This window comes from Polistes dominula, unplaced genomic scaffold (genome assembly GCF_049000335.1).
Source record: "Polistes dominula isolate Pdom_NZ unplaced genomic scaffold, Pdom_raw_medaka contig_23, whole genome shotgun sequence".
Lineage (NCBI taxonomy): Eukaryota > Metazoa > Arthropoda > Insecta > Hymenoptera > Vespidae > Polistes > Polistes dominula.
In genome coordinates, this window is record NW_028300963.1 from 3,560,738 (window position 1) to 3,584,172 (window position 23,435).

Sequence of the window (23,435 nt, forward strand, 5' to 3'; positions counted from 1 at the left end):
ATAAAAAAAATAATTAAAATATCATTTACAATTGTACACTTGATTTTATAATTAACAAAACTATATTAGATTCGTAGGAACGTAATACTAGTACTACTACTATTTAGATTCTACGGTATTGTAGAAAATACCGTATTAGAACGGGGTTATTTCTAATAGAAAAAAAAACTATAGTTCACCCTAGAATACATAAATAAAAATAACATAATACATAAATAAAAAATAAAGTAACGAAATTACATGTTTTTTATCCAAGGTTTCCATTTTGATACAATGCTAGAGTCTACTATTGTCGAAGGTTCAAGATTTTCTGTTTATCCACTTGAGTAGAAAAAACTAGAAAAATCTTATTAGCAACGTTCCTTCGAAAATAAATTCATAGATACATAGGAGAAAGAAGAAAATAAATAAAAAGAAAAACATGTCGTAGAAAAAGAGAAAGATAATAAGAAAGTAAAATGAAGAAAGGGAAGAAGGGAAAAAATAAAACGAAGACGAGTTTTCTCGATGTCGTCTTATTTATTAAAGAGTAAAATAAGGATAGAAGAGAGGGGGTGAATTGTGTACGGCCTTTGGAGGAAGGTCGTTCTTTTACGAGGCTGCAACACACCGCGAGATATCGTCATAAATACGCGTTCGAGGATGTTCGAAGTTGATTCGATCGTTATTGGGCAACATTGTTCAAGCGAGACGAAACGACGAACAGGAAAAGACTAAGAAGAAGAAGAAGAAGAAAAAAAGTAGAAGAAAAAGAAGGGGTGGAAGAGGAAGAAGAGAAGGGGTTGAGAGGGAGGAAGAGGAGGAGGAGGAGGAGGAAGAAGAAGAAGAAGAAGAAGAAGAAGAAGAAGAAGACACAGTCAACAAAGCTCGTGAGACACTTTGTCTCGTGTGTCGCCCGAGTCTCCCTCGTGGTTGATGCTTAAAGCATACATACATATATACATGTATGTGTTGCACATACGTCGAACGAACGTGCATTGAACCGACGTTCGAATTACTGAGAAAAAGAGAGAGAGACTGGCTATCGTCGATCGTTAAGTAACATTTTATATACACCCCCTGGTGGCGCTTTGTATATTTTCAAAGTAAAATGGGACAAAACTTAAACTTGGGTACCCACGATTAGAACAAAATTCAAATTAAAAAAATAAAAAATGACTTACTTCTTCTCTCGATAAAGTAATCGATCATTATTACTTCACGTAGTAGAAATATTTCGCCATAATAAAAGAGAAATAAGTTTGAGAAAAAGAAAAAAAAAACAATGGCATATATAGTAAGTTCGATGGCCGTTCTACGTTTTTTCTTTTTCAACGAGTCTATCTCTGGTAATCTCGTAATCCTCGGTTCACGAGTTCTCATTACGAACTTTACCTTGCGCCTTAATGACAAAAGGGTATTTAAAACTCCTTTCCTGTTTGCCAGGACGAACGGTCGTAGGTTACTGTGCGCCAAGGTACACCCCAAGCTACGATGAAATTTAATTAGCCCGCGCGTTTACCACCGAGGAAACTACTACTACGCACCTTCCACACCCCCTTTTACCTAACTCTACTTCCACTTCACCTTTGAACAAAATTACTTTCCTCGAAAGAAAGGAGGACCTCCCAATGGTGCTGATCTTCAAGGTCGCTGCAAATGCGTCCCAACTTTTTGCCCTTACTCCTTCTTCAAAATGTAAACAAATTTCGTGTTTCACAACCAATCAACGTTAAGATGTTGACCAATCAAATGAATTTCTATTTCATTTTAAAAATACTTCTTTTAATATTATCGTATTACCTTAGTTTATGTGAAATATATCAATAAAAAGTGTTCTATTATTTACGATTGATCATCAACCGTCTGCCATTACGATAATATATATATATCAATCGTGATTTAGTCAAGGAGCATCGCATAAAGATGGCGATAAAAACGTTTAACGAAGATGACGCTCTCGATATCTAGCATTCTAACCTTCTAACGAGATCGCCCTTAATAGCGAAATCGAACATAAAACCAAACGACGTCGTTAATAAAGATCGACTCGTTAAAGCTTACCATTATCGTTTTAATAGAATAGACATTAATCTTTGTATAAAAGACGTTGGTATCTTGCAATGCAAAGCTAATCCAAAAAATGCTAACCAATCTGTTTCATCTGCATCTTCTTTCTTCTTTGTCTTCTACTACTGCTTCATTTGCAAGAAACAAAATATCAAATATATACACACGACGTACGGTTGAAGAGAAGGAGGGAAAAAAGAAGAAAGAAATTGATCGAGAAAATATAAAACAAAGAGAAAGAAAATTCAAGTCGTAGGACATTATTACGTAGCTCTAGGGCAAATGCGCGCGTTTACTTGGAAAGCGCGCCACCGTATATCGCCATCTGTGAGAATTAGTTGGAAACAAAGATGTCCGACGGTCGTCGGTGATTTACGTGCACGTTGCATGAGGCTATACGAACGCAAAAGTGTGAGAGAGAGAGAGAACAGACACACAGAGATAGAGAGAGGGAGAAAGAAAAGTTCCCTCGGCGCTGGGCTCGTTGTGTGGGCGTCGTTTCGGGTTGAGGTAGAGGGGGCGTCTAGACGCAACGTCACGAGTACGTAGCCTCGTCCAGGCTGCTTCTCTCTCTCTCCCTCACATTGACACTCTCCTTCTCTGTCTGCTGGTGTATCTCTGTCTCTGTTCCTCTTTGCCCAGGTCCCCCCGATGCGGTGCGCGCACGCCAATGCGCCGGGTGTTCCGAGCCCCTCGGTTCCGTCGATGCCACGCTGATGACGGTCGTCGGAGCCAGACACTCCTGCGTGCCGGGGAAAGAGGAGGAGGAGCAGGAGGTGGAGAAGCTGGTGGTGGAGGAGGAGGACGAGGGGGCCAGCGAGGGTGACTCCGGCTTTTTGGTCAGGAATTGTTGCCGGTCCCACGCGCACGTGTCTGCTGCCGCCACCACCGTCGCGATATCCGTCTGTCTGTGTACCCCCAGACTTTCTATGTGTGTGTTTGTTCGTGTTGCTTGCTTGCTTGCTTGCTTGCTTGCTTGCTTGCTTGCTGCTTGCTTGTTCGTGTACTTCGTAGAGTGTCGGAGAGACGAAGAGAGAGAGAGAGAGACAGAAAGAAAGAGAGAATGTGTTTGGAAAGGAAGGAGAGACAAAGACGAGAAAGAGAAAAACAGAGAGAGAGGGTGAGAGAGGGAGAAAGGATGCGGAGGAATATACCTTGTATATTTGTAATAGTGCGTATCCATCCAAATGGAGAATACGTCAAAGTGGCCGCGAATTGAGTTTTCCTCAGGGACAGGTATAACTCTCTCTTTCTCACTCCCTCTCTTTTTCTTTCTTTCTATTTATCTATCCATTTCTATTCTCTGTCTCTCTTAACTATTCCTTCCTACAACTCTTTTTTTCATTTGCATGCTTTCCTTCCTCTCTTACTTTGCTATATATCATATATATATATATATATACATATATATAAACAAATGTATACCTACGTATGCATATATGTATATTTTTGTTTTATCTCTGTCTCTTTCTTACCTTACTGATAAAGAAATCTTTTCATATTTTATGACGTGAATCTCTCCTTTTCGTTAGTTGTTCAGCAATAATATTCGTTGCTGGCAGTCTTCCAAGAATTTAAGAAAATATCTTTTCGTGTTTATTTTCAAAGATACATACGGACATATAAACAGATGCCTTTAATATTATATTCTTATGTAATGGAAGGAAGTTATTCCAAATTGCATTCCTTTTTCACCCTCTTCCTCAAACCTACCACCACCAACCACCACCAGCATCACTCTTGTCTACTCTCTTTCTATTGGTGACACAACTTGACACGTGTTGGTCAGTACTTATCAAACGAATTAGGTATGAAATACTACGTACGTGTTGACCAACAATTTTCTATGGAAAACTGCACTTCACCATCAACGATACCTTTGATTACATATCTATCGGAAACATAAAATAATTCATTAAAAAATCTGATAATATTTTAATAATAATTATATGATATTTAATGAGAAAAAAAATCAGATTTTTTCATGAAAAGATGGAAGTAACCTTCAAAAGAAAAAAAAATGGCGGTATGACGTGACGCGTTTCTCGCATATTAGGTGTCTCTCATAAACGTAAGCAATGTCGTGACGTGGATTCGAGGATTATTATACTACCTGCACGCAAGGTCATAAATATTTTCTTTTTTTAAGTTGTTTTGAATAATTGACACGGAAAAAAATAAATAAAGAAAAAACAGGTGAAATATAAAATGACTCTCATTAAAGTTCGATAAGATTTTTCTCGCAATTATTTTTCAATATCTTTTATTTTTTTTGCTTGTATTTCTTTGATCGTACTTAAAAAAAAAAAATGCATATTTATCAGGATTATTTGGTGCATATAACAACCATATATATATATATATGTATACTATAATTCATATAGAAGCTCTAAATGCAGCGAAGCTCCTATTTAGACTCCACGGTTGACTCACGCGGCCGTTATTTTTGGAAAGTGGCGTGTTTTCGTTCGTTCGGCTACGCATACCATCCGAAAACCTAAACGAAAAAGAGAAAGGAAAAGACAGAGAGAAGCTCGTGCGTAAGCGAAACGAGTTTACGTTTTCACGTGCACGCGTGCACGAGATTACGAACGAGTATAGAACGAATTACGTCACTAAATTTGCGTATTTACTACGAAGAATGATCGAGGAAACATTTTGCGAGGGTGTAAAAAGTAAAAAATTTCAAAATCGATTAAAAAATTTATCAAACATCTCATTTTATATTAAACAAGGATGATTAGAATTTAATTAAATACATTTTTTTTTTCAATATATTATAGAAAATGATATGCTCAAAAAAAAAATCGTTGAAAAAAGAAACAGTGTATCTTCTCATACACTGTTGCATCGTCCTACGTAAAGGGAAAAATAAGTTTTTATCGATTACTAACCTAGGACAACCATCTGGCCCGGCTTGGCCTGGCCTGGCCTGGTCTGGCCTGGCCTGGCCCTCGTACTACCCCCGCGGTACACGTAATAGGGGTGGAGCTCGATTCCAAAGTCTCCCGAGAGAACGTAAGTCTCCCTTGTGTTTCCTTTTCTACCCTTAACGGAACAACATTCACCACCCTTGGTAACTCGTTCTTTTCATTTGTCGCATTTTCTTTTTTAGTTTCATCGTTTCCATATAAAACTTTGATATTTACATTTATCCAAATGTCCAACAAGATACAATAAGAATTGTTTTTTTTTTTTTTTTATTAACTATTAGAATGTTTGTTATTTATTTTTTACTTTTTAACTGAAGTTAAATTTCAACTTCATTGAATAACTACTAAATGAATTGAATAATTCGATGTCACGAGGATTTGGAAATGCAACAACGTCTGGAACGTAGCGCTCGTGCTTCGCCATGGTGCTCTCGCATGGGATTTTCCATTAACTTCACCCGTCGGTTCGTTGTACTTTCGATCCTTTTCAACGCAAAATGAATAGTAATTATTCTAGATATCCGTACGCCATTTCAATGCGAATAATTGTCATAGCCAGGCGTCTCTCTCTCTTTCTTTCTCTCTCTCTCTCTCTTTCTCTCTCTTTCTCTCTCTTCTCTCTCTCTCCTTAGATACGATATTATTTCATCCGTCTGTTCCAATATTTTATATTAGCTAAAAAATGAAAAAATGTAAAACAAAAAGAGAATAATATAAAATAGAATGTTGATAAGAGAAAGACAAGATGCGTTATTTGTTAATCATCATTTTTATCTTATCTACGAAAGATTGTCCCGATAAATATTCGTAATAGTCCTTGATAAGTTAAGATTTAAGTCGATACGATAAGAACCGGGAAGCAGCAGCAAAACTCTCAAAACGACGTCTGGGGATTTAGCGATATCTAAATAGCTCAATCGCTGGAAAACACGAAGCTGACGTATCCAAGACATCTTGAGAAATTTATTGTTGACATTGTAACGTTGGCTCTTCTTAGCCTTGTGCTTGTCTTAAATTTGCTACATTTTCTTTTTAAAATGAAAAAATACAAAACAAAATAATAATAATTATAATGCAATTAATTATTAAATTATTTTGATTAAATGGATGTAAAAAAGGTTAATAGAATTAACCATTAAGTTTGCTATAAAATATCGAGTTTCTTAATGCAGTTTTAACTAACGATGATGACGAATAAGAGAAGAAGGTAGAACTGAAAGCACAGAATCGTCGGGGGTTCATGGTTGGCCATCTTCTCTCTTGAGATACATCGGAATGATTTAACGGCAAGACGTTAATTAACGGCAACCAAGTCCCTCGTCACTGACCTTGCTACTCTTTGTGGAAAGGAGTCATATTATAGTGTCGACTATACGTCTGGGACCTACCCCAATCAAATGGAGACTAAACTTCTTCCCTTTCCCATGAGTAGAACTTGCTCTAATCGTTTTCTATCACGCTACGAGGAATTGCAGAAGGAGGACCAAGAGAAAGTGGAGAAAAGAGGACAAAAAAAAATAGATATTAACCCGAAGTACGCACACTCTAATACCAATCCGAAAAACTAGTGATTTCCGGTTAAAAAAAAAGAAGAAAAAAAATGTCGAACGTGCAAGTGTAACATTCACGAAGCGTACAAAAAAATCCTTCAATAATTTGCATATCCCGATAGTATTTCCAGACGTCTTTGAGAAAGTCGTGGAAGATCGTAGAGAAACTTTTCATCTTCATGGTGTTTTTTTCTTTTTTAACGATGAAGAGAACGACTACGACTACGACTACGACTACGACTACGACTACGACTACGAACGATGATTTTCGTCGATGGATTTTCAGGTTTTCGGTTATAAACGCTATATAGTCCAGATTCGGAGGGAGGATGCCATGTAGTCTTCGGTCTGACGCACGATATAACGTTGGCATGGCTGGAGGACTATAGTCACTGGCTAGACTGCACCCCCGTCGAGTGTAGGCGGAGGGGGAAGGTCGACGTGGTTCGAGGCTTGGCTCAGAGGGGTGAGAAGGGATGCAGACCGGAGCGAGAGAGGGCGGGGACTCCTACCACAGTGTTCGAGGTAGGGGGCGCTGGCTAGACACCGCTCAGACGGTCCAGGGGGTCGCAGGGGGTAATTTCTGCATTGGCGTCGACACCAATGACGAAACTTTCCTATTCTACTTGCAGCTGCCGGCTCGTGCGCGTGAACCTCTTGTCCAAAGGTGGGGGTAACATAGAGAGAATCTATATATATATCCCTCTCCCTATAGCTGTTTTCAAAAAGGTCATCGAGCAAGCCCTACCACAGCTGGCACCTGCCGACGCCGACGACGACGAGCCAGACGCGCACGTGTACCGATTACGTGCTCGATGCGAACAAGAAAACGACCGATAGAGAGACGACTACTACCTTCCGTCTCCTCGTTCCTTTAACGCCGTCCGTGATCGCGAACGGACCGTGAGAAACTTCAACCTCTAGTACTATCTGCCGATCAAAACGATTATATCCAAAATCCATTCAACATTTCATCCTTCTATTTCATCCTTGTATTCTATTCAATTATTAACACACACAAAATAGAATCCCGATTAAATCATTAGGTTAATGAATATCACTAACAGCTAAAAAAATCGAGCATCCCTTCTACGATTGAAGAAAATTTGATACAAAAAAAGGAGTAGGTTTAATAAAAAGTAATACAACGATGGGGGTAGTTTTCTTAAGATTGAAATGATCTATAAGAAAGTTGAAAAGATGAGGTTTTGGTTGAAAGGGTGTGCCACTATACTTTACGCCAATGGATCGGACGGGCCAGGAAAGCGACGGACTGTTTTTTATCGAGTGACTGCAGAGAGTTGAGTCGACTCGAGTCGACTCGAGTCGAGTCGAGTCGAGTCGAGTCTAGACGAGCGGGCGTCTGCCGTTCTCTTTGCCTCCTTATAGATAAGTCCTGCCGACTCCTTCGCTACTTTACCCACCGCCTTACGTGGTTCTCCCATTCCCTTATCCTCACTCTTCACCCTTCACCCTCACCCTCACCCTCTCTTTCCTTCTTCTCTCAACCTTTTTAGCTTCTCGTCTCTACCACCGCAAAAGGACATGCCTTTTTTCTCGTTAAAGCTACCACGATACCTGGTATCGGTTACGGATCCTAACATAAGACCATCTTTGGCACCGATTACGCGGAAGCTTGGAAAGATCAACGAATAAAAGTACCAACTATCTTTTCTCAATTTCTCTTTTTTTTTTTTCATCTTTTTGTCAAGACTAGTCTAACCTTATTAGAAATACTACATCTAACACGTGTCCCTTATTCAGAATATCATATATATAACATCAAAGTTTTATTTGATTTTGATTGTACACAATTTAATTCGTGTTTCCTGGATCACACAAATGGATTTGATTGATCAGGATGCTTTAATAGCGTTCCGGTTTCAGACTCCTCGTTAGGTAAATTCAAGCGAATTGCCATGGATGGCGTCAAACTCTCGATCGTCAATTCTAAGCATCGCGAGAACGCCACTTCAGTCTCCGGAAGTGTTAAAGCGTCGGCTTCTGCCTGGTGAACGAACGAATGAACGAACGAACGAACGGATGGATGGATGGATGGATGGATGGATGGATGGATGGATGGATAGGATAGGATACGCAGGGACAGGTGGCTCTTCGACGATCCTAAGTGGGCAGGAAGGACACCCGGGCTCTGACGAAAGGGGCGAGAGACAGACGGATGGGTTAGCTTGATCGCTTATAAGTCAGACAGACAGACAGACAGAGTGAGAATGAGAGAGACAGACTGAGTGAGGGATGGAGGGAAGGAGGGGGTACAGTTTCGTGTTCGCCCGATGCGTGCAATGCAATTTCCCGCAGGGCCGTCTGTCCGCTTGTGCGGTCGTGCATGCCACTTACGCCATTGTTCCTCCCCCTTTTCGCATACGAAAGTGAACATTCCCGAGATCCGGGAGGAATATAACGCAGAGAGAGAGAGAGAGAGAGAGCTAGCTGCTGACCCCTTGTCTCAAGGTGTAACACCTCGTCTACAAGATGCAACTGAATAATGCTTTCTCTTTTTCTATCTGCATCTTACTTTTACAATAAATAATGTAAACATCAACATTAACATATAATTAATCGATTATAATATATCAAATTTAATTCTTAATATTTAAATGATTATAAATTAGTATACATGCAAGTTCGTATTAGTTTTTTAACTGAAATAATTTTACAAATTAATTATTAAATGTAAATTTTGTAATTAAAGATTAAACAACACTTCGTCTCGAGGTGGTCCTGGTGATGGCGAAAAAGGGTTAACGCACGGTTTATCCTTAGAGCCAGGATGCATCTAGAAGATTAATATCTCTTTTGGTCGAGCAAGTTCTCGGAATGTGAAGAAAAGAAAGGTAGGAGGAAGACATCCCAGGGATCGATTCGAGCAAGCGGAAAACTATGCGACTGGAGAGAATAATTTATGTGATATTTTCCCGCAAACGGGGGTATTGTTTCCGTGTGAACAGAGGGGGAGGGAGGGTGAAAGGAACGAATTGGAAACGTTCCACTTGGACTGTTTCCATCGAAGTCCGAGTATAGTCCAAAGAGTTTACGCGGGTTTCCTTTCTTATCCTTCTTATCCTTCGAATCCAGTTACTTCGTTTTTCTTCTTCTTTAACGATTTTTAACATTTTAACACGATCACTTGGTATTTGGAAAAATTTGGTAAAAAACAAATAAAGAAAATGAAATATCAAGGAGGGAGAGTAACAAAAACTGGAGATGGGGAAGGGGGTAAAGGGGGCTAACGTTAACACTTGGAATTTGTTCATTGTTCGATTCTCGATACGAAAAATAAAGTTGCATTCTGTAGTGCCATCAACGACGAACGCTCAAAAACGAAAGGGGTCGAAATGCGAATTGTATCGCGTTCTGTAGTTGAGAGTGAACCTGGTGAGAAGGGGTAGAAAGGGATTGCTTGAACATCGTCGACTATAGGAGGGGAAGGAAAGGGAAGAGTCATGACGTCAACCCTCTTGTCTAATCGTTCAGCCGTCTGTCCAACGATGATGACGACGAAGGCAGACGACCGTATATAGGAGTATGGAAGGGAAGTGCATGCAAACTTTGACGCAACGTTTCAATGTCACGGTTGCGTCGACTCAAATCCAAGACCTGCCATTCCATCCTCTACTGCATCTGCATCAGCTTTCTCATCCCCATTATTCATTCGTTTTAAATAACAACCCTTATACTATTTGATATTTAGCTACCTATACTTAACCCTATATTATTTGTTCTTATCCGAATAGAATACTGTATTTGTGTTGTTAATACTTTTATTCAATGCTTTTTTTATATGTGTGCAATGGTAAAATAATAATTCTAATAAAACGAATTATGCATTGTAACGTTTTAATTTTATTATTTCTTGCATTCTAATGTAATTATTTTATCACTCCTGCACAGTGATGACTTCGATGATTAAATTATGCTAATATGTCGATTAATTAACAATTATTATAATACTCTAATGCACTCTATACTTATATTAGAATAATTATTATACACGAGTTATATACAGAGTGTTCAATAAAAACCATTGAATATTTATATGGTATATAGGATGCACTGTATTGAATAAAAAAGTTTTTAATAAACATAGGTCAAAAATTCAGCATAAGTGTATATATATATATAGTTTAATGCAATCGTCTAGGAGAAAACGGGCGTAACGCGCTCGTTCGGCGTTTCAAGGGGTCTCCGTTACCGGAGCCGCCGTCGTCTGGAGTGCCGACGAGTTTCAGGAGACGCAATTGGGGGTGTGCGAGAGGGAAGAAGAAGAAGAAGAGAAGTAGAGAAAGAGAGAGAGAGAGAAGGGCGGATAGGCGAATGCTGGCGGCTTCGTAGGGCTGGAGATGAAGAAGAGGGACGAGAGGGAGGAAGAGGAGTTGGAGACGAGACGAGGAGGAAAAGGAAGAGTAGGAGAAGAGGAAGGGTGAAAGGAGAGATGAAAACGGTAGCTGGGTTTGGTGAGAGGGGTGGGAAAGGAAGGGAAGGGTGTCGTTACGGTCCTGCACTACTAGCGGGGGTGGATGCGGTGCCGAAGGGAGCAGACGCGGCGATACTACGCTGTTGGAGATTCCTCGAGGTTTGAGGTTGCACGGTCTTTATTCTATAACGTCTCATCTTCTTCTTTCATTCTTCCTTTAAACAATTTCAAATATTGATGAACCAAGAGAAATCTAATCCGTTAATAAAATTATACCAAAAAGTATCTATTATAAACTATTCGTTAGATTTTCCTTAGGTAACTCGGAGAATTCATCTAAAAGAAGATGAAACGATAACACAATGATAAATAACGAAGAAACGAATGCTACTATGTAAATCCATGAGATTTGTTGATCTCTTTTTAGGTATGCAAAAAAAGTTCCTTGGAAAAAAACCCGAACGTAATCGGCCATGGAACAGAAGGGGGTAGAGGGTTGCAAGGGATGTCACGCTTGCGAGAATTCAAAACCATTTTAATTCCGTGCGTACGAATGGCACGCGTGAATATGCATGACCAGACGACGACGACTACGACTACGACGACGACGACGACGTGGCTTGTACTTGGCCAACTGAGTTAGCCAAGCGAGCTAACCAACCGAGTTTAGCAAGGCCAACATCGTCATCGTCGTAACTTCCTATGAAACGTAGGAACAAAGTCAGGACAGGAAGTACCACCGTAGAGGTAGCTTTGCGACGATTTTATTTTGTTTCCTGAACTTTTTTCGTTCAAACCACGGGAACCTATTAAAATGCCGTTCGCCATGACCGCACCCCGTCTGCTTGCTTGCTTGCTGCCTGCCTGCCTGCCTGCGTTATCCGTTCTTTCCTACCCCCCTTTTTTTATCTTTCCTCCCACGTATTCTACCAGTTTCTCTCATTGCGTTACCAACGTGGAAAAACTTTTTTCCACCGCCACCCACCATTCTGCCTGCCTCCTCCTCCATCTCCGTCACCTCCACCCCCTCGCAAACTCCACCCTTTTATCGCGCTCGACTCGTTCCAAGAATGAAATCACGCCCAGGTTGCGTCTACGATTCTCTTCTCTTTTTCTCTCCCGTCATTTCCAACATTTTTCTTTTCTTTTATCCATCTCATTCTTACCTAAACCCGTACTTTACTCTTTATAGTTTCTTTCGTTTTTTTTTCCTTTTTAGTTACATAAACAACAGGGATAAAACGTTGATGACGATGACACCGACGAACGAGCCATTGCGTGCCGCCCAACGTCAGATTGGAAAATTTCAAAGGCGAATGTGCAAAGATGTACAACCTACAAATTACGATCTCGTTCATACTCTTACCTTTACCTTTACCTACATCTATTTATCTAGCAAGAAACTTTTATCGTAGCACGAAAGAATAAACGAGGGAAAAACTGTCCTTTTCTCTTTTTACTTGGGTATGTTTTACGAGACAAGACACCCACATTTCTATTACGTTTCATCTACGATTCCGTTATTCTTCTTTCCTTTTCTTCCCTTCTCTTTCCTCCCTTTACAAATTCTCGTTAAAATTCGTATGGGTGGTAAAAAAAAAAAAAAATTATCTCGTAAAAATGTTAAGTGTCTTACGGTGTCTAACAATTACCAACGGAAAGTGTAATCCTTGAGAAAAAAAATATATTCACACGGTGTAAGTAAGTAATCTAAATCTTAAAAAGAAAAAACACTTGTCTTGTTATCACCCTAAATGTGTGTCAGAGTGAATTGAATAAACAATAAGAACAAAAAAACATATTAAACAAAATAGAAAAAGTAATTGGTCCCGATACGATATCAAATCTGTACGTGGGTGTGAATCATATTTTTGCATGAAGTGTTTTTCTAGGTATCTCAACAAGGTGCTAACAATGTGTACACTTCATACAATCTTCGAATAAGTTGAAAGGAGAGAAGAAGGAAAGATGAAGAAGATGAAGATGAAGGAATAGGAAGAGGAAGAGGATGCAAAACGGGGAGTTGGGTTGAGTTGAACTAAAGCATAGGAAAAAGGTTGTTGACGAGACGACATATCCCAACACGGTAGTAGAAGCGCAGCCGGTGTTGACAAAACACCGAGAGACGTCGATATGTGTACCCGAGGAAGGTGCTGCTTCGTAGCAGTCGATGACACAGCCAGCTAGCAGACGGTCTGACCTGGATGCCGTGTTTGCTTCGCTACCATCGGCTCGACCCGTCTGCACGGCTCTCTCCACCCCTCCTCTCCCCTTTGCACACATCCCTCTCTCTCTCTCTCTCTCTTTTTACACACATACATAGATCCGAACATGCATCTCATGCATCACAGTTACTCGTATACTCCATATATTCAGATCACCCGATACGTAGCAACGTGCATGCATGCGTGCGTGCATGCGTGCATGCGTGCCATGAGGTTTTGTCGCAACCTCGAGAGCACGTGTATACTAACACTTCGTGCATGTAAGTGTGTTTGCTCGTGTGTTTCCTCGTGTGTATACCACAAAGCTTTTAAGAAGAAAGAGATAGTGGTAGTATACACACTCTCTAGTAGTGTAAAGTCTAGGCTTTTCCTTCCTTCGCGAGCATGGTAAATAAAAGACACACAGTGAAGGCAACGGTGACGATGAAGGGAGAATGGAAAGGAGGAAGGGATGACTTTTCTTTGACAACTAAATTTCTTCCTTTCCTCTTTCTTTTCTAACATTGCAAACGTCTTATCGTATGATTTTTATTAGATCGATCTTGATGAAGTTGAAAATCCTATATCAAAAACGAATTAAGTAAACCAATCTGTTAGAGTTTTTTTTCAAACCTTCCCTCACCATCTTCCCATTCTCCACCCACCTCCCCCCACCCCCTCCCAAACGAATCTTTAAATAAGAATAATGGAGTACGAGAACGGGTATCTAAGTATCGCAGTAGGAGCTTTCGAAGGAAATGGTGATTCATTTGGGTGATACACCCCGTGACGAGAAAAATGTTCCATGGAAAGAAAAAAGAAAAAAAAAAAAGAATGGTCTGCCGTTTCTATGTAATTTGCAGTGAGAGAGAGAGAGAGAGAGAGTAGACACATTCACCGTCGTCATCGTCGTTCTACGCGTTTCTCTCGTCGTAAAAAAGTTTCTTCATCGAGATTGGGTCGTGAGATGAGTGTACTCCTCGCTGCGTCTACTTACTCGTCTTTTCCCTCGTTAAAAAACAAGTCAAAGTATTTGAAGGTACCAGGGGAAAATGTTGTTAATACCTGAATACAAATTGACTAATCATCAGATTGCGTTAACATCTAAATGTTTTAATAAAAACGTCTTATAGTTTCTATTCACAAATGGGGTTGTGTGTTTTGGTTTTTTTTAAAGACAAACTAATTAAGTCGTATCGTTCATTGTGTCACGATGACAGATGTTTAAAAAAAAAAAAGAGAAATAAAAGGTGAAGAGGGTGGATGTTTCTCTTTTCGTATACGATAATTTATGGTTAGCGATTTTACTCGGTAATTTTGTTTGTTTGTGTGCTCACCGTTTAAGTAGAATGAAGATAGAATACTAAGGAATGAAGTCATGGCAACGCGTGACCAATAGAACAGTCGTTAGGAGAGTATCGTAATAGGCGGATGAGTTAATTAGAGGGATTTAAGAGCCGACAGACATACTAACATTAGCTGTACACTAATCAAGTTGATCGTTGTCTCCCTGTAGTCGATACAAACTTCGATATACAACGACAATGTATTTTTATCTAAAAATCATAAAATTTGACATCAAATCAAAATATAATTAAGTTAATTCATTAATAATTTACTTAATTGAATAATTTTTTAATAAAAATCGAATATAACGTAACAATTATCACGTGTACCTGTCCCGTCGTCATCTGGCAGGTGTTTTAAGTAAATGGTGATAAGATTAACGAAAGAGTCTTGACAAGTAGGTTAAGAAAACATAGACGTGCTAATTTGTTATCTAATCAAATGTGAATAAAAAAAACAAATCAAATAATACAGAAAGAGAAAGAGAGAGATTTTTCTAATTAAAAATATAGAATAAAAATAATATGTGTGTTCAAAATATAAAACTCTGAATCGAATATAGAGTTGCAAGGTTGCATCAGGGGAACAAAAAAAGTGTATTTTCTACGTGGCTTTTTTTTTCATTTATATGCACCCTTCTCAATGCATTTCGGACAATGATTGGATACTTCCATTAACGTGCATATATCGAACTTAACGTTTAGAGATTCGTAACTGTATTTTGAACATACCGAAAATTTGGTGGAATTAACAAAAGGTTTAATTTTAAAAAACGTTGATCAAGAATACTGGCTGATTAAAATATCGGATGATGATTTTGATTTTTTTGTAATCGTTACCACCAAATATCCAATTAATTTCTTTGTTTTTTTTATTCTTCTTCTTCTTCTTCTTCTTCTTCTTCTTTATTTTTCAACGATCTTGAAAATTGAAAATACATTTTCCTTCTCTCTCTGTTTCTCTTTCTCCTTCGAGTCCTCTTATTTGTATCCCGTCTGAAGCCTTAAGAGATTTCACTGAAATATTCCAAAGCCCTGGTTACGCGTATCAAAGGAATCCTCGCGCTCATTACACATACTTTTCCTCCTCCCCTCACCTTTTTCCGCTTTGAAACATATAAAGCGAGCTTGCGGAGTTGTAAAAGAGGTGCTTAAATCCGGTGACTTTCTTCGTTGAAGAAAAAGAAAAAGAAAAAGAAAAAGTAAAAAGAACAAGTAAAAAGGAAAAGTAGAAAGAGAGAAGAGAATGTCTAGAAACGTACGTCGCTACGTTTTCTTACAGCACACACACACACACACATACATAAAGAATACATATACGTAGAATATATCGAGGATGGTTTCTACCTAGACTAGAAAAAAAAGAAAAAAGAAAAAGAATAAAATACGCTAGACCAAGGCTAGACTATTCTCTTTCTCTTTTTCTCTTGTAGACAAACATCAGATAGAATTTTTGCGTTCTGTTTAAAACCCAATCGTTGAGAACGAATCGAGTGGCATAGAAAACGAAAGGTTGTTGGAAAACGAACGGCGAATAATATTTCGTAGCACCGTCGCGCCGCCGGCCGCCGGCCGCCGATAAATACAGACTTCGCGCATACCTACCGGCGCCCTACCGGTTTTGCGGTATCTCGAACGGCTTAATGGCACTGTTAACTGCCGTATTATTTAACGGGGATTTATGCATTGCAGTCTGCCGATTAAAACACTACGGTGGTTAGAGAGAAGAGCTTGGAATGAGAAGAGGGGGGAGAAAGGGGGGAAAGGGATACAGAGGGATAGAGGAAGCGGAGGAGAGCAGAGAGAATGTGGTGGTGGTGGTGGTGATGGTGGTGGAGGACCAAACGAAAGGGTGGCGATGAGGTTTGGGTGCTGTGAGTTGAATCGAGATAGAAATAGAAAGGAATAGAGAGGTAAAGAGAGGGAGAGGAACGGTGGCAACTAGAGCCGACAAGGTTGAGAGGGGTTGGTGGAGTGCACGATACCCTTAATCCTTCATAATAGCTTGCTCCGATAAACAGTCTCCACCACTACCACCACCACCGCCCCCCTCTCACCCTTTCCAATCTTTTCCACTCTGACTGGAAACTCGAGACTCGTAAAAATTCCTCAAACCGATTACTACGCACAGGTAGGTAGATAATAGATACTATAATCCATAGATTTGGAATCATTCAATAGATATCAATGAATCGTTTATCTTTTTCTTTTTTAATGATAAATAATAATAACACTATTTTTTGTTCCCCCTTTAAAACCTCAAAGATATATTACAGAATATAATATTATTTTCGAAGAGATGTGATGCAGAGAAGAAAATTGCTCAGGGAATTACCTAAAGAGAAAAATAAGAAGAAGAAGATGATGATGAAGAAGAAGAAGAAGAAGAAGAAGAAGAAATGGAGAAAGAATGAAGTAAAAGGAAGTAAAAAGAGAAAAAGAGAAAGAGAGACGAAAGGCTCGTGAATCATCCACGTCACGATCGCTGCCAATGGGATCTCGGATCTCTCGGGCGATGCTATTGGAGGATTTGCATCTCCTGTCTGTTCCGAATGCCAGAGGAACTTGGTTCGTGCTACTGCTGCTGCTACTGGTGCTGCTGGTGCTGTTGCTAGTAGTGCTGGTGCAACGAGGACGATGGGAAATCCGGTTGGGCATATATTCGCGGATGCGCGAATACGACAAGCTCTCTCTCTCTCACTCTCTCGTGAAGGGAAAAGAGATGGAACGAAAGGAGAAGGAGGAAATGGGAGGGGAGGGGGAGGAAAGATAGAGCTAGAGTACGTGTATGTAGAGAGAGAGAGAGAGAGAAACGGAGCATGGTCGATGTGTCTAGCCTAGCCCGGTTGGCTGGCTGGCTGGCTGGCTCGGCTGGCTGGATGAACCAGGGACCGTCTAGCTTGCGCTGCCCCGCACAAACTCGGCATTATCTATACGTCTAGACACCCCTGCGCCACACCAGAGAAAAGAGAGAGAGAGAGAGAGAGAGAGAGAGAGAGTGAGACCGTAGGCGGCTTGGCGCACTGCTGCTTGTAATTTACAGCAAACCCCACCGTGTCTTTCTACGTTCGCTCTAACCTACCAACTTCCACTATTCCTTCTCTTCTCTTCCATCTTCTTGGACCCCCCCCCTCCCTCCCTCATCTCCCTCGTTGCATTTTCTCTGTCTCTGTCTGTCTCTCTCTCTCTCTCTCTCTCTCTCTCTGTTTCTCCTATCCAACTTGTCATTCTGTGTTAAACTCACCCCAAGAGATACAGTTGTACAACTAACAAACTCATTGTTAGTTGTTACCCTTTCTAAAGGTTCAACCACAACCGATCATGGTCAATTTGGATTGCATTTTGTATCCTATTAAATAAATAATTTAACGCGATATTGTTTCATCACTTATTTCTCTAGATTGTAAACATTTAATTCTAATTTTTATAAATTAAATTAAAACTCGATTCCATTTGATCGCTTTTAGAGAATAATTGAATTATTCCCGGGGTAAAATGTTAACTCTATAGAGGGTGGTGGTGGTGGTGGTGGTGGTAGTGGTGGTGTTTGTTAACGGGATCGTCGTAACTTCTAACTCTTGGGGGACCATGAAAAGAGCACGCACTTTCAGTCAGACGGTATCGTTACGAGATTAAACCGAGAAAATCGTCTTAGACTCGACCTTCAAAGAAACTCCTCTCTCTTGTGTCCATCTCTCCGAGTAATCGGAGTATGAAGAGAGAGAGAAGGAAGAGAGAACACAAAGTTTCTCTTCTCCTGGGCAGGACTCGAGAGAGGCAAGAATTAAGGTAGAAAGGGTAGGAAGGAAGGAAGGAAGGTAGGAAGAACACGGAGTCAGGTGCGTACGACGTCGAACTTGGCGAGTTTCGAGAACGCAATTTTCCCAGAGGAATCGGTCCTCGCTAATGCCACAGCGACCATAAAGTCGAACAGAGAAAGGGAATGAGAGAACAAGAAGAACGAGAACGTGAGAGAGAAAGGTATACTTACTAGGAAGAGGAGAGTTAAAGGAGGAAGAGCTTGGAGGTTGTAGCCGTCGTCGAAGTTCGAGGGGTTCAACGAGCTGACGCTTTAAGCAATGTAACTTACAGAAACTACGCTTCCGAGCGGTCTCGGGCGCAGATTAGTCGTAATCTCGGCGCATTGCACTCTCTGCAGATCCACTCCTCCTCCTTTTCCACCTTCTCCTCCTCCTCCTCTCTTCCTCTTACCATTTATGTTCGCTCGTGAGAAAGAGGAAGAGGAAGAGAGAAGGGTAAGAGAAAGAGTACCCTATCGACGTCTCCTCCTCCTCCTCCTCCTCCTCCTCTTCCTCCTCCTTCTCCTCTTTTGCGACCTTCCTCGAGCTTCCTTCGTGTGTTACACCTCGAAGTCGCACCGATATAACACACAGAGGTAGGTAACTCGTAACTTCCAACACATAGAACACGTAGCCAGCTTAGTCGGTGCTTATATCGCCGCTTTGATTATTTCCTAGAGGCTTAAGCCAAGTCTACGCCCTCGCTGCTCGGCTCGCTGCTATCAACGGGTTACAACCGCGGCGAAGATTAAACGCTTTCTCGATTTACGAGTCCGCGGTGGTATCCCTTAGCCTTCGGCTTCGGCTTCGGCTTTTCTTTAAGGAACATGCCTTGATTTATATATGTGTATATATATAGGTATATTTAGCACCTCTCTATTGGTCGATGTTAAATGTTAGCAATTGATGTCTTCATATTTCTCAATATGTTTTTCTTTATTGAAGAAAAATATATTGAAATATTTTAGTTGTTTTTCTTCTTTTTTTTTACTATTAATTTATTCGATAAAATTAATATCAAGATTAGAATTTAAATTTCGCGACAGAGAGAGTCTATGATAGCAACGCCGCAGGTTAGTAGCTATATCGAACAAACAAGGTAAATAGGATATTTGTTCGTTGGTGATAAACGAGGAGTCGCGTATATAATACCTGTAATAACTACTAGTTAACAACCATTTTGCAATATAAGTGTTATATATCGATTATTAACGTAGTTTCGCACGTAGAAAATGTGTTAAAGCATGTCACGTTTATAAGTAATTTAGATTTTTCAATTTTGTTGTTTTTTTTATTATTAAGGGTTATTACCACCACTCCAGAATTTATAAAATATTTTTAAAATAAAAATAATGACGGAGAAAAATCAAGACTACAAGGAAAGTAAAAAAATTGATAGAACGTTTCACGTGAAACGTTATTGTAATATGAAAGATCCAGTGACTTCTGACAAAATTAGGTATACGTTAATGAGCGTTAATTAAGTATCTTTTTTTTTTGAATAAATAGAAAATCCTTGAAAACATTTTTGTAAATTTTAGTAAAGAGGTGATAAAAACCGAACGAGAGACAGAACGGAAATGGTTGGCAAGATACGAATGTTTGTCCAGTGAATATTTTCAAAAGGTACCATAAAAATACTCGTGCGTATAATCGTGCGGCCGACCAGTCACGAATTTCAACGAGTTCCAATGCCACTGACCGCAGGTGCTGGCCGAAGAATGCAGAAAAGCGGCACTTCCGGCGGATACTTTCAAGCGAAAACCGCCGGAAGACCCGACTAAATGTTCACCAATTCCCTTGAAACCTTCACCAGCCGTTCCCAGAACGGCGTCCGCAATGGTCGGCTGGAGATCTTCTCGTATGGAATACAATCTAGAATGCACCGGCCCTATGTATATTTCACCAAAATGGACCATTCGTTCTTACACGGAAATAGAAAATTATCTAGCGCAACAAAAATTCATTTTTCTTGGTTGAATGTATATATACATTATGAATGTGTGTAGGTATATACGTGCTAGTAATTACGACAATGTAATAAGTTAAACTATTTTAAAAATTGATTTTTTATTTTACAATTATTTATATCATAAAATAAATAAAACAAAATAATTCTTTTGATTTATTCACTCAATCAACTGATCATCTGTCATACTAATTACTGCAACGAATGTTCAATTCTTGTTTGTATATATATAAAGATTTCAATTAATAACAAGATGAATATGTAACAGTAAGTGTCAGTAATGAGATAAAATTTGAAATATAGATACAATTATTATGCTATTGCATATGTGTAAATGCATTTTGAATTGTCGAAAAGTTTTATAAAAAATGATATTTTTAATTTTACTATACCGGTGGTTTTCATGGATTTCTTTTCTATTTACATGCCGTACCACTTTTGTTTTAGCGGGGGTGGTAATTTTTCAATCAATGTCATTGGATTTACTTCAACCGCGACCATTTCTTCGTCATTCAACCAGTTTAAATAGACAAGATGCTGTTAAAAAAAACATACATAATTTCTTGTAAGACAATAATGCGATAAAGGATTAATTAAAATTAAAATGAAAAATTACCTTATACTTTTTAGCAACTTTGAAAGCATGTTGCGATTGTGAACTCAATGCAGAGCAGCTATCTTCCGTAGTATCGTCATTTTCACACTTTGGTATTTTCGTTTCTTTTTCCAACGATTCATTTTCTTTATTTATTATATATACGTTAGAATCATCGTGCATGATTATAATATTCTCATTGTATGGATCGAAAGAAATGTTTATTATCGGAAACCGACGTGCCAACCATTGCTTCGGAATACGACTTTGTAAATTATTTGAAAATTGAGTGTACTGTTTTTTAAGTAAATTATATTCGACGATCTAAAAATATAATGTTCAATATGAGATCAAGGTTATGTTATATTTTAAAGTTCAATTTATATATAATATAAGCTTTTAAGCTTACACTTCTTACCTTATGATCAGAGTATACAATGACGAGATTTAAAGTGTCTTTATGTACAGCCATTGCTGTTGGTGGACAACTATATTTAGGCAATCGCCATGGTTTAAGAGATTCTTGTGTAAGATCTCCATTAACTGTATACACTGCAATACTACCTTTACGGTCAGAACATATTAAATATTGATTATCCGGTGAAAAACATACTAAATTAACATTTACGATAGACTCATTCATCGTATGGAATGATCCAATGTGCCTTAAACTTTTTTTACTTAATTTATATAATGTTACTATGTTCTCTTTTCCATCATTGTTAATTGTAGCTAATAAGTTACCATTTGGACTGAACAACATTTTTTGTATTCTTTTTACAGTTATATCAATATCGTTCCGTGATAATATTGCATCTCCCTGCACTACATCAAAGTTGAATACTCTGACATGAGTATCAGTTGAATACACTATAGTTTTCGAATCCTTACTAATAGCATAGGATAAAATACTTTCACCTCCTTTAGTTCTAAGTTCTAATAATTTTATCGGTTCGTTGTCTAATTGATGTAACATGCCAACTTTTACAGATTCTGAAGCAGTTTTGACAGAAGATCCTAATCTCCATAGTTCAAGATAATTCGAATAACACAACAATACACATCTGGACTTTTTACATAAAACAACAGAAGGTGGCTGAAGTAAGGGTGGATACTTGACAAGTACCTTCGGAGGATAACTCGATTCACATAAATATCCATCGACTCCAGCAGAATATAATTTACCATGAGCATCTACTAAAGCTCTAACATCGTGGGAATGTATTCTTCTTTCTACTCCTTTGACCCAATATGACTTTCCACTGGACTTAACATTAATTTTACTAAAACTTCTTACAACTGGATCAACTCCTGCACAATATACAGTATTCTTTTCATGAGACAATGTGACTGCCAATATATCAGCAGCATGACTTTCATGAGACTCGATTAAAGTACCCATATAAGGATCCCAAAAAGATAAAAATCCACGAGAGTCGCCAGAAATAATTAAATTGTCATCTGTTACTTCAAGACACCACACAATAGTATCTTTTCTTATTTCTTTTCTAGATGTAGTCATTTTATGAATTGCATGTCCTGAAACGGTACTCCAAACTCTCACTGTATCCGTTGATCCAGTAAATATCATCTCTCCTGTATTATCCCATTTAATACATAGAATTCTTCCATTTTGTTTGTCAAATATCCGTTCATAAATTAATGAATCTTCAGCGATGCGAAACGTATTAATGTATCCATCTTCCGTACCAACAGCAATAAGTGTTTTTTGTTGATTTATATCCATGCACCATGCTGCACCACCAGTAACCGATACCGTATACTTAGCTTGTAATGTTGTTAAATCATACTCAACAATTAAGCCATGGAGACCAGTTGAAAACAGTCTTGAGCCGATCAAAAGAATGCTTTCTATAGAATTATCTGGATCACCAGGAATAACACACTCGATGAATGGAGCATTCTCAACATTCCATAGCTCTATCGAATTATCATTTCTATAAATAGAAAGAATAATATATTAGAATTATTATTATTAAAGCTCGTATAAAATATTGAAATAACAAAAACTAACCTGGCTAGTGCTAATATTTTAGTTTTTGGTTCATAATATAAGCAAGTTGCAGATTTGGGTTGTAGTTCATAAAATCTTACATTATGTATCTTCATTTTATTCATTTTTTTTAAATAAATTTATATAAATAATATTCATAATATAGATTCAAACAAAATCTAAAATACACGTGATATTAAAACAATTCTGATGATAGTAACAGTGCATGGATCTAGTAATAATGTATAGATGTGTCACTAGATTCTCTGAACCTAAATTCGAAGAGCCAATAAGAAAAAAGGAAATATTGTTCTTTTCATCTTTGTTATTATGATGATCTTTGTTATAGTTAATTATTATTAATAATAATAATAATAATTAAATAATATATACATAAAAAAATCGATCGTTATAAACGATATAAACGAATAATCGTATTCGGTATATCTTGCAACACGTTAACCAATGAGAATGAAGTTATAACAGAAAGTGATTATCATTATTCCATTGCACTGAGAAATTCTTAATTTATTGATTTTT

The 23,435-nt window shown here is 38.6% G+C and overlaps 2 protein-coding genes across 10 annotated transcripts; one reads left to right on the forward strand and one right to left on the reverse strand.

Annotated features, from left to right (window-relative positions):
* The first annotated feature begins 2,150 nt into the window (after positions 1–2,150).
* Positions 2,151–20,303, forward strand: LOC107065692 (uncharacterized). Of its 9 annotated transcripts, XR_016176638.1 has the most exons (5): positions 2,817–2,955; positions 10,695–11,126; positions 11,395–11,714; positions 19,859–19,943; positions 20,025–20,052. XR_016176638.1 is itself a non-coding variant. In XM_089172728.1 (4 exons), exons 2-4 carry the CDS (start codon positions 19,670–19,672, stop codon positions 20,295–20,297), a joined length of 465 nt encoding a protein of 154 aa, XP_089028854.1. In that variant the 5' UTR covers positions 2,828–2,955; positions 19,620–19,669; the 3' UTR covers positions 20,298–20,303. The 9 variants fall into 9 exon arrangements, 6 of the variants coding, with proteins under 6 accessions (XP_089028851.1, XP_089028854.1, XP_089028855.1 ...); XR_016176637.1 differs by having other exon boundaries at positions 19,859–20,163; XM_089172728.1 differs by lacking the exons at positions 10,695–11,126; positions 11,395–11,714 and adding an exon at positions 19,620–19,776 and having other exon boundaries at positions 2,828–2,955; positions 20,025–20,303.
* Positions 20,304–20,368: 65 nt separating this feature from the next.
* Positions 20,369–23,134, reverse strand: l(3)72Dn (UTP4 small subunit processome component l(3)72Dn). Its single transcript, XM_015319611.2, has 4 exons — positions 22,917–23,134; positions 21,300–22,839; positions 20,903–21,205; positions 20,369–20,823 (listed from the first exon to the last, which is right to left on the reverse strand). Exons 1-4 carry the CDS (start codon positions 23,018–23,020, stop codon positions 20,707–20,709), a joined length of 2,064 nt encoding a protein of 687 aa, XP_015175097.1. The 5' UTR covers positions 23,021–23,134; the 3' UTR covers positions 20,369–20,706.
* Positions 23,135–23,435: the final 301 nt, after the last annotated feature.

Coding starts and splice junctions, on each gene's coding strand:
- LOC107065692 (XM_089172725.1), top strand. CDS start 2,766: ATGACGGTCGTCGGAGCCAGACACTCCTGCGTGCCGGGGAAAGAGGAG. Junction 2,981..19,858: donor TGTACCCCCAGACTTTCTAT/GTGTGTGTTTGT, acceptor TGTAAATTTTAG/TAAAGAGGTGATAAAAACCG. Junction 19,944..20,024: donor CCAGTGAATATTTTCAAAAG/GTACCATAAAAA, acceptor CACTGACCGCAG/GTGCTGGCCGAAGAATGCAG.